The sequence below is a fragment of the Malania oleifera genome, chromosome 5 (assembly GCF_029873635.1).
Source record: "Malania oleifera isolate guangnan ecotype guangnan chromosome 5, ASM2987363v1, whole genome shotgun sequence".
NCBI classification, from domain to species: domain Eukaryota; kingdom Viridiplantae; phylum Streptophyta; class Magnoliopsida; order Santalales; family Ximeniaceae; genus Malania; species Malania oleifera.
Genome location: NC_080421.1, coordinates 104,327,989 through 104,340,165, shown reverse-complemented (window position 1 = coordinate 104,340,165; position 12,177 = coordinate 104,327,989). Strand labels below are relative to the sequence as shown.

At 36.2% G+C, this 12,177-nt stretch overlaps 1 protein-coding gene across 1 annotated transcript; it reads left to right on the top strand.

The window, feature by feature from the left end:
- The first annotated feature begins 7,889 nt into the window (after positions 1-7,889).
- LOC131155270 (major allergen Pru av 1-like) lies at positions 7,890-9,096 on the top strand. Its single transcript, XM_058108300.1, has 2 exons — positions 7,890-8,322; positions 8,454-9,096. Exons 1-2 carry the CDS (start codon positions 8,145-8,147, stop codon positions 8,744-8,746), a joined length of 471 nt encoding a protein of 156 aa, XP_057964283.1. The 5' UTR covers positions 7,890-8,144; the 3' UTR covers positions 8,747-9,096.
- The last annotated feature ends 3,081 nt before the right edge of the window (positions 9,097-12,177 follow it).

Sequence of the window (12,177 nt, the reverse complement as noted above, 5' to 3'; positions counted from 1 at the left end):
CAAGCTAGTGTCGGGATGGCACCATTTGAGGCTTTGTATGGTCGGAGGTGTCGATCTCCTTTGCATTAGGATGAGGTTGGTGAACGTCAGGTGTTAGGACTTGAACTCGTACAACAGGCGTCTGAGAAGGTGGGTTTGATCCGGGAGAGGATTAAATCGGCTCAAATGCGGCAGAAGAGTTACGCGGATGTTCACCGCCATGAGTTGGAGTTCGAGGTGGGGGGTAAGGTATTTCTGCAAATCGCTTCGATGAAAGGGGTGATGAAATTTGGGAAGAAGGGCAAGCTGAGCCTGAGATATAACGAACCATTCGAGATTCTTGAGCGAGTGGGTCCGGTAGCCTATAGGATTGCACTACCCCTAGCACTCTTGAGGGTTCATGGTGTGTTTCACGTATCCTTGTTGAGAAGGTACATGTTGGATCCTTTGCATGTCATTAGTTACAAGGACTTGGAAGTTGGGGATACATTAGGGTATGAAGAGATACCTGTTCAGCAATTGGACCGTAAAGTTCAAAAGCTTCGCACCAAAGAAATACCGTTAGTAAAGGTATTGTGGCAGAACCACGAGGTCGAGGAAGCTTCTTGGGAACTAGAAGCGGAGATACGCTGGAAGTATCCACAGTTGTTCTAGTTTATGTGTATTACCCTACTTTGTATGGAATAGGTGGTTGGTCTTTGAGAGTGTGTATATTTATGAACTACTATGACGATATGTGTATGTAACCACGGTATTCCTCCGACATAAGTGAGGCTATGTATGTGTCTGACTTGCTTTCCAAAGCAAGCTTGACTGACAGAAAAAAAAAGGAATGAAAGTTGAGGTGTCCCTAGAAGGGGGGTGAATTGGGTTACAAAAATTTTCTTTTAATTATTTTAACAATTCTTAACCTCTTGTTGATTTAATAATCACACAACAAAGCTTTTAGTTAATTACTCAATCCACAAACCAGCACTTAACACAAGTAATCAAAACTCAATCAACCAAAAACTAAGAAACAACTTTAAATTAAACAATCAAGGATACCAACTCAAGATATAATATGCAGCTTCTTGGCAATTCTCAGCTTTTAAAAGAATTCAAGATATTTTCTTGTTTGCAGCCCTGTGAATATATGTAAGCCTTGTATTGATGGATTTTATTTCTCAATATGATGTACAATATGAAATACAACACTCCTTCCAAGACCTTGGACTATAAATAAACTTTCAGTTAATGAGTATTGGGTGTTAACCAATCAATGTACTCCCTTACGGTTTCCGCAATTTGTATTGATCAACCAATGTACTTCCTTTCGGTTTCTACAATTCCCAATATTAAATTAATCTTTAGTTTATTTAATATCCAATCCATGCAGTGTATATGATCAAAAATTAAATTCAACCACATAGTTAATATTTATTGGAATTTAAAAAGAGTAAGGAAAGAGAGTGACACCACGTTTTTTACGAGATTCGGCTTATCCCCAGCCTACGTCCTCGCCTTTGGCCAATACCACCAAAGGATTCCACTATACAGTTCCTTTTTGGGCGGAACAAACTGTTACAAGCAATACCCCACGCTTAGACACTCCTTAAGTAGGCTAGAGCAATGCCTCTCCAAGCGATACCCCACACTCGGTCACTCCTTCAATAAGTTAGAGCAATGTCTCTCCAAGCGATACCCCACACTTAGTCAAATGATCCAATAACTTAGAATCGTCAAAGACTACAAGAAACAATAGATAATCTCTGCATACAAAAACACTCTCACATAAAGCAGATTAGTACAATTTCAAATACTAAATGCTTCAATATTTAAATATCAAATTGAAATAAGATTGAAGCTCAAGAGAATTTATCATCAAGTTCCTTCTAGATGAGAATTAGCAACTCATAACTTAGTAGTATGATGATCAGCACTTTCAAAATTTATCAAATCAGTTGAGCAAAGATTTGAGCAAGAGAGAGCTTTGATAGCAAGATGGCTTTCAACAGAATTTTCAATTCTTGGTTATAATTTGATTTGCCAAACCATGTATTTATAGACTTAGAAAAGTAATTTCGTGTTGCCCAAGATTACTTGGAGTATCTTCCAAGCTTTTAGAAAATTTGGGGCACAAGAAATCATTATTTGAAATTTAAAACATTTGAAATTTCTAACTGTTAACAGTGTTCAGACCATTGAAGTATCAAGTTCAGTCTTCTAATGTTCCTTAACCCACTGAAAAATTTGAGCTGGACACAGGGTCAGACGATTGAACTAAGGGTTCAATCTTCTGAAGTCCTGGATCAGACAACTGAACTAAGGGTTCAGTCTTCTGAAGGTGTACTGTCTCTTCTGTATTCCTTCAGAAAAATCTTCAGTAGACTAAACTAATTCTTTAGTATTCTGAAGAAATTCTTCAGTACACTGAAGTAAAACTTCAGTTTTCTAAGGTACATCTGTAGTCTTCTACGGATGCACCTTAGCCGTCTGGGCAGACCAAGTTCAGATTTTTTATTTTAGTTTTCAAAAATCCTTTTTTCTCTCTTACTTTGATTTCTTATAAAACATTTTCCGGGGTTTTGAAATAAAGTTTCTAAGTCTATAATTACCCCTAAAAGAGCATTCAACATATTTCCACAAGATATTCAAATACGAAGTACTTACATAAAGACTTCTTAGGACTTTTGACATTCTAAGCACTTAAGTCTTCATGCTTGTTCTTTCTTTGGCTCCATCTTGTCTTCAAGCTTTTAGCAAGTTCTCTTTCATGCTCTCATGATCTTCAAGGTTTATTAGATCATCTTTGAATCCATGCCAAAATTCTCTCAAACCCAAAATCCTATTTTGCTTATAATACTTCCAAATACTCTCATACCTTCATTCCAATGATTAATCTTAACTTTGTGAGAGTTCTTGCTTGGGCTATTGCTTAGTATTATTGCTCATACTCCCATTACTTTTCTTAGTTGATTGGTATTGATTTTGGGGAGTTAAGAACGGTTTTTCCACCGATTTTATTTAATAAAGCTTGTGTTAGGAAAAACCTAGTAGCTTAAGGATCTTTGCCTTTTCATTGCAAAGATTCCTATAGCTTGATTTTGGTGTGGAAAATATTTTTCTACAAGCTAAAATATTTTCAAACTACTTTTGTACTCATTACATTGAAGGAAAATCTTTTGAGTTAAGTTTGAATATTTGAGTAATATCTTTGCAACCCTGATCTGCTATTGAGATTTCATTTAACTTGTTTCAAAGATACAACTTGCGTAGAACACTCTTGAACATCATTGTGATCATATCTTGTTGAGCGTTATTTGCACATATATTCACATCACTGAGCTTAGATTACCTATATAATTGATGTGTGGTTGATTGATTATACGGTGTGTATTGGGTACATATCTGCTTTACTTGAGAATCATAATCACTGTACTGATTATTTTGTGAAAAATATTGTTGTATTTCCAGGCATGGCCTGAGGGGGTTTGATCTAGTTCGGAAGGATCAGGTTGGGGTCAGCCCTATGAATTTGACCTAGAGCCTTTTCCGCCGCGCAAGGAGAATTTGTAAAGGTTGAGGTCAGCCATGTGCTAATTGACCTGGTTGTAACCGGTGCCGCTCCACCCGTTAAGTGAGCATTAGTGGAATCCTCGGGCTTGCGAGTTAGAGGTGGGGACGTAGGCACAGTTGGTCGAACCCCGTTAACATATCTTGTGTGCACTGTTTATCTTTCTGCAATTTATATTCCTACACATGTATGTTATAGTTGGTGAATGCTGCGTATGATTTTAATTTCTGAACATTATATTTATCTACGCATTTGGAACTGCATAGACAAACCTAGGTTGTGAATGTACTACTGCTATTTAGGTCAAATCTAGAAAAAAGTTTTAAAATTCAATTCACCCCCCCCCTCGGGAATATACCAAAGCTAACAAATAATATGATCAAAATTTTCAATTTTTTTTTTTTTATCAATTAGAGGTTTGTACCGACGTCAAACAACATGTATCTCATATATATTCTTTAATTTTTTTTTTTCCTTTTCCCCTTTCCCATTGTGAGTTCTAGGTGACACCATGAAAAAGAGTCAAAACTTTCTAAATAACTTTCCAGCTTTCCAAACACGGAGTCAATTGCTATCAATAATACATATCAATATCAATATCAAGAAGAAGAAAAAAGGTACTCTCTATGTCTCAATTATATATAGACATAATGGGTGTTTGATAATTTTATCTAATATTTGTAATAACTTTGCATTTATTTTATTTTATTGAAAGAAGTAGATTTTTTCGGTCCAAATTTTGACCTATTTAAGTTTCCAAAAAAATTAGAAAACCCAAGAATATTTTTAAACTAAATGAGGACAAATTTTGAAATATTTTAACGCTCCATTTGGGTGCATGGAATTCATATCCTAAATTTTAATTTTTGCAAAATTATGACTCTTTAAATGGGATTATAGCACTGATTATCACCAACAACTTTCTCTAGCTAGTCTTAGAATGTCCTCACATTGATTTCTCCATAATCCAATCAGAATTAAACTCAAGACTATCAAACTAATTATAAGAAAAATAAAAAATTAGAAGAATTTAACACAATAAAACCATAGCATGATGTAGATCCTCAGATCTCAACTGGGAAACTTGAAAATCACCCAAATCTAATAAAAAAAAAACCATACTTGACTGGGGAGAGGGTAGCCGGACGCGGGGTTGGGAGGCAGAGGACTTGACGGTGATGGTAGTGGCGGCGATGGCTACGGCTCCGATGGCTCAGCTAGCTGGGGCTCTTGGCTGAGGGTTGGGAGGTAGAGGACTCGACGATGATAGTAGCAGCGACAGCGGCTGCGGCTGAGGCTTCGAGGGCTCTGCCAACTGGGGCTCTTGGGCGAGGAAGGTGTAGGTGGTGATGTGCTTGAAGAAGGAAGGAGGGAGGAAAGAAGGGAGGAGGGAAAGGAGGGGGATCGGAGAGAAGAGAATTCGGAGGGGAGGATCAGGAAAGGAACGGGAAAGAGATAAGACAAAGGAGGGAATAGAGGAAGATTGGGGCGAACTTAATGAAAGAACTAGTAGTGACGAATCCATAACTGTCACTGCTAGTGGAGCAATAGTGACGAGTAAATAAATTCGTCACTAATACTCTGAAACAAAAATTTTTATTTATTTTTAAATACGGGAAGTAGTGACGGTTTTCAAATCCATCACTACTAGTGGGGCAATAGTGACAAATAAATAAATTCGTCACTCATACCCAGAAACAAAAATTTTTATTTATTTTTAAATACGGGAAGTAGTGACGATTTTCAAATTTGTCACTACTAGTGGGGCAATAGTGACAAATAAATAAATTCGTCACTAATACTCTGAAATAAAAAAAAAATTATTTATTTTTGTAAATACGGGAAGTATTAGTGATGGTTCTCAAATCCGTCACTACTAGCGAGACAATAGTGATGAATATATAAATTTGTCACTAATACTCTAAAACAAAAATATTGAAATTATTTTTAAATACGGGAAATATTAGTGACAGTTCTCAAATTTGTCACTAATACTGGGGCAATAATGACGAATATATAAATTTGTCACTAATACTCTGAAACAAATATATTGAGATTATTTTTCAATACGAGAAGTATTAGTGACAGTTCTCGAATCCGTCACTAATAATGGAAAAATAGTGACGAATAAATAAATGCGTCACTAATACTTTGAAACAAAAAAATTTATTTATTTTTAAATACGAAAAATATTAGTGACGGTTCTCAAATCCGTCACTACTAGTGGGGCAATAGTGACAAATATATAAATTCCTCACTAATACTCTGCAACAAAAATATTGAGATTATTTTTAAATGTGGGAAGTATTAGTAACGGTTCTTAAATCCGTAACTAATACTAGGGCAATAGTGACGAATATATAAATTCGTCGCTAATACTCTAAAACAAAAATTTTTATTTATTTTTACATACGGGAAGTATTGGTGATGGTTCTCAAATCCGTCAATAAATATGAGTAAATAGTGACGAATATATAAATTCGTCACTAATACTCTGAAATAAAAAAAAAATTATTCATTTTATGTACGGGAAGTATTAGTGACAGTGCTCAAATCCGTCACTAATAATGGGCAAATAGTGAGGAATATATACATTCGTCACTAATACTCTGAAACAAAAATTTTCATTTATTTTTAAAATAATAGTAGTGACGGTTATTTATTCATCACTAATGAATATCTTTTAGTGACAGATCTAGTTCGTCACTAATACCGTACAAATCGTCGCAAATATTTTTTCAGGATAATTTCTACGGGAAAAACTATTTCCTGTGATTTTTTTCGGTTTTTAGTGACGAAATTATTAGTGACGGATTCAATTTCGTCACTAATAGTTCCGTATTAGTAACAGCTCTCAAATCCGTCACTAATACTCACATTTAGTGACGAAATTGAATCTGTCACTAATAATTTCATCACTAACTAATTTTTTTGTAGTGAGTCCTAAGGTCAGTCTAGGATATTTTAGTTTCGAATTATATCATATGAAATATGTGAATGCAATCAACTCTAAATACCCATTACAATTGCAGATCTTGAAGTTTGCTTCTTCATCCTTTTACTCTTCTAATTCCATGGAATATGCCAAGTGGTATGTACTCCGTGTTCTTCGTGGCTTCCATATCATGCTTTCCTTCCGTGCATGCTAAGTTATGATCTTAATCAAAATCTCAATGTGCAGGTCAAATATGAAATAATTTTTCATTATCAAAATAGGATTTGACTCATAGAGTCAACAATTATCTCTCCTAGGCTAAGTATATATGCGTCTGACTTGCTTTCCGAGCAAACTTGACTGACAGAAAAAACATGCACTTCTCCACTTGAGCCTAATATTAGGCTTCTTACTACTGATGGTGAATCTCTTCTAGATGCTACTCTGTATAGACAACTAGTCGGTTTGTCTCATCTATCTCACTGTTATTCGCCCAGACATTTCCTATGCAGTTCACTTGGTTAACTAGTTTGTGAGTGCACCTTGCTCTACTCACTATGCTGTCGTTCTTCGTATCTTACGGTATGTCATGGGGACTTTGTTTCATGGCCTTCACTTTTCTTCGCCCTCATCTCTTGAGCTCTGCTCTTATTATAATGCTGACTAGACCGGTGACCCTAGGGATCATCGCTCCACCACGGCTTATTGTTTCTTACTCGACACCTCTCTCATTTCTTGGCATGGTAAGAAGCAAATTGTTATTGCCCGATCCAATACTGAGGCTGAGTATCGTGCCCTTGCTAACACTACAACTGAACTTTTGTGGTTACGATGGCTTTCGACAAACATGGGTGCTCCTCAGACGACTAGTTTCCCTCTTTATTGTGATAATCGGAGCGCCATCTAAATCGCTCACAATGATGTCATTCATGAGCGTATCAAGCATATTGAAATTGATTGTCACTTCATTTGGCACCACCTTCAGCAGGGCAACTTACATCTTCGATCTGTCTCCTCCGAAGATCAACTTACCGATATTTTCACAAAGTCTCATCCACCTAGTCTGCTACCTGATTTTGTTTCCAAACTCAAGTTGACTTCCTCATCTCAAGTTTGAGGGAGGATGTTAGAATATATGTTAGAATATTCTGATTTTATGCTCAGTTTATTCTAATTTGATTTTTTATATTTATTATCTTTCTATTGTTTGATTTCATTAGTTAGATATTCAGAAATGGGCAAAATTTCTCTCCAAGCTTCTTTCTTTCTTTCTTCAAGTCCCACTACCAGAAAATGAAATCCAAGACTTTTGAAATTCCTTTTTCCTAAATCTGCGTTCATGCAGCCGCCATGGCTGACGGAGCCCCCATACTTCCAAGGATATACAATATATATTACGATTGTTTTGAGTTGAATGACGCAGATGATGTGCGACAGTCAAGATTAATATTACATTAAAATTCTGTGTATTCAAAATTGGTCCCTTTTTCCAAATCGGCGGCGATTAGAAACTAAAAAGATAAATCTGCAGACATATATACATGCGCCCGGCTGCCATGGATCAATTTATAAATACTGCTTCACTACCACTGCCTCCCCCACTCACCATCTCACCTCAACACAATTAACTCCAGACAAATTATAACATCAAAGGCGATTCACCGATAGATCGAGATGGGCGTCACCAGCGTTACCAACGAGTTTGCTTCTTCAGTGGCAGCAGCAAGGCTGTTCAAAGCCTCGATCCTCGATGCACAGAACCTCGTCCCCAAGCTCGTCCCAAACTGTAGCGTTGAAATCCTCCACGGAGACGGAGGCCCCGGAACCACCATCAAAATCAACAACCCTGATGGTATGTATAAGTAATATTCAGAGAAAAAAATTGTATATATATACCCAATATATCTAATAATTTCTCATATATGATTTAGATTTAGCTTAATTGATGATGATGAATATATATATATATATATATATGTGCAGGGACGTACGTGAAACCAAGGTTCGATGCGCTAGACAAGGACAATAACTCATGCAAGTACACCTGGATTGAAGGAGAGCCATTGAAGGACAACATTGAGGCAATTTCTTTCGAGGTGAAGGTGGAGGACTGCAGCCAGGGGGGAGGCAGCGTGGTGAAGACCAAGATTGAGTTCCACACGACAGGGGAAGCAGGCCCAAAAGAAGAGGAGGTCAAAGCCAACACCGAAAAGCTCGTGATGATCTACAAGCTTATTGAAACTTACCTTGCGGAAAACCCTGCTGCTTACGCCTAAACCTACCTAGGCCAGAAGTGTTTTAATTTTAGGTCGTCTTCGATTTTGTCTCACCCATTTCGTACTGCATCCATGCCTTCGGGCTTTTTGGTGTTTGATATATAATGAGGGGTCGTAGGTTGAAGACTATGGGATGGCCTAGCGTTGTAACGGGAGTGTCCAACTATAATGTGTCCACATCACGGGTTGCCTCAAGTCAAAATCATGATATAATGTATGAAGAGGGTATAAGGACAATTCGGTGGAAACTGTCATATCATTCCATTTAAATATAGAAGTTTTTGTAAAATTTATTTTAATTTTTATTTAGATATTATTTGAAAGTATGAATTCTAAATTTTCAATTTAAATTTGTGTGTATTTTTATTCTAAACATAATATAATTTCATATTACTTTTTATCCAAATTCACACAAATTCAAATGTAAGATCTAAAATTCATATTTCCAAACACAAGGACCCTAATTCTCCGAGGAAATGCCCCCGGAGATCCTAAACCAGTGCCTGCAGCATTCGCACCAAAACCCTGAAATTTACATTTTTCCCAGTTCAATTAACTTTAATCTCGCAATTATAATCATTTAAATATTTCCAAACCCATATTCTTCATTTAATACCCTTACCTCAACTTTGGAGTGGTGTTTGGGATCCTCAAAACATAATTCTGCTCTGATCAAATTGGCAAGGATTGCCGCTAGGCCTAAAATACAAAGTCTGATTGTCGATGGGGCAAGTTTAGAGTAAGAAAATGAGGAGAGAGAGAGAGAGGGAGAGAGAGAGAGAGAGAGAGAGAGAGAGAGAGAGAGAGAGAGAGAGAGAGAGAGAGAGAGCTCGCAGCTTCGAGAGCAAACAGAGTTTTTGAATTTTTAATAAGAAAATGACATGTAACCCTTATATACTATTCTGACTTTACCAAATACCGTCGACGGTGTGGCACCCCAATTTTTCATACCATTTTTTTTCAATAAACAATAATAAATATTCACACGTCATCAACAATATTCATAAATCGGTCACATCAGCAATCCTGTTACCACCCATCTGACCCGACCTGCATTGGGTACTGGGTAAATAGTCATTTCATTATACAACCTATCAGCGAAAGACAATATATTTATATCATCCAGAATACAATACCCAGAGTATCAACATACATATATACACATTACTATCTCATACCCAAAAACAATACAACCCCAGGGAATCATACCACCCTAGTCCAAACTCACCCTGTATATTAGGGTTCCAGCTCCCTACTATCATGGAGTTCTATTACTCGGTCTGTCTCTGTTTCCTAAAAAATTTAGATAATTTGGGTGAGATACATCTTAGTAAAAAGGAATAAATTATTTATAGTGTGTGGCAATATGAGTTCAGTTATAACACACTTTACTTTTCAAATCATTATTTCATCTGAGAAAATACACTGATATACATATTCTCATAATCATATAGATATACAACACAAGCTTTTATAAGCTTTAAAACCATCTCTCAAGTTCATTCATTTTCAACATATATTCACCCACAAAATTCTTGAGAATAGGGTACCCGCCCATACAGGTAGCTTCCCTCTGCCCTAACACGTTATGCAGCTATTTATGGCCACATCTGATACCTATTAGGACACTCACCTTATTCAGTAAGCCCTCAGCCGGAGAGTTTCACTTCACCTCAATTATTTATATTGTTAACTCACATAGATCCATTTCTTAATTTTATCATTTTGTATTTCTCATTTTCCATTGATTGTTTCATTTCTCATTTTAGCCCATTTTTAGCATTCTTTTACTTTCCATTTCCATTTCACTATCTAGCTCATGAGTATCCTCGATATCTAGTACCAACATTGCATCTGTAACCCAAGGCTATCTTGAGAATTTTTCTTTACATGCCATACTTCCCCCCATGGTTAGGGTTGTGCAACCCGAAGGCTGGATCTAACCGCAGTTGGCCGACTCGGTTAGATCAAAATAACATATCATATATCTCGCGTTTGTAATATGACTAGCCGGCCTATAGCCTTGATCCGGACTCAGGGGGCACAACAACTCTACTAAACAGCTCAGTCGATTGTCACACCACACGCTCCATGAGTTTGTGTGGCTGCACTAATACTACTAGCAACGGTACCGTGCTCAATATCATAACTCATCATTAAGGTTTCCATAACCATCCATCAGGTTTATCATTACCACATACCTGCAATTATTATGCGGTATTGCCATTTCATCAATCATATTTCAATGATCTCATTGCGGCTTTTGCACTTTGCAATGTTCACATTTCCCTAGTATTCACAATCAGTATTCTCATTTCAATCATCACATTTTAACTTCCATATTGCATTTCATATTTCCTTTATTCACATTCCAGTATATACGTTTCAGAATTCACGTTTTCATTTTCACGTTTTCATTTTCACATTTCAATATTTTCATATCAATATATACCATTAATCTCATATCTGTATATCTCAATTCATTTCAATAAAAATGTTCTCTTCATTTTCTGTGCACATTTCATCACCTCATAATAGTATATATTGTGTTTTACGTATTTCAACATTTCTCAAAATACCCATATCAGTAATTTACACAATCTCATTTTCATAGAAATCATTTATATTCACATATAAATACCACATTTCATTATTTTCCACTATCATATCAATAATTCTCATTCATTATATTCTCAGAAATTACTCATCATTATATTTCACATTTTTCAATATTCGTCATATGCCACACAATTTTCATCTAATATTCATAATATATTAATTTCACAAGGAAAAATACCATAACTTTATTTTCCACATATTTATTCAATCAATAATATCAAAATACTGTTATAATTTATTCCCCTTACCTGACTTACTGAGAGTCTCGTTAAAATCCAGATCCTACGCCCTTAGTGCCCAAAACTCAAATCTTGCAATTCACATTTTTCTTAGATTAATTAACTCATTTCCCAAAATAATACCCATATAACCTTCCCTAAGATCCATATACTCTAAATTTACATTTAAACTAATATTTAACACCCTTACTTGGTTTCATAAATTATGCCTACATGGTCTCGAAATTACACCCGCGACACTTACTCGATCCCTGAATTCAATAACCCAAATTCAACCTCAGAATACCCAACATTCTAGCATTTCTAAATCTACATTAATTAAATAATAATTAGCTCCTTAATAACCTCCTTATCCTAATTTTGGGGTTATACCTACGACGACCTCATGAGAAATCCGTTCCGCTAGACTTGTAGAGAATTATCCGTAGATTCTTGTGGTGGTGTCCAATCGTCAATTAGGCTTAAGATTTACGATAAATTGAGGTAAGAGTGAGAATTTAGCTTACCCCATGGGATATGCCTACACCGCTCCTATGACAAATTCGCTCCGGTAGAAATGTCCATGGTGGAGAA

Bases quoted from the DNA above. Each gene is read 5' to 3' on its own strand.
- LOC131155270 (XM_058108300.1), top strand. From the start codon at position 8,145: ATGGGCGTCACCAGCGTTACCAACGAGTTTGCTTCTTCAGTGGCAGCA. The intron at 8,323-8,453 runs GTATGTATAAGT...ATATATGTGCAG, and splicing joins CAAAATCAACAACCCTGATG to GGACGTACGTGAAACCAAGG.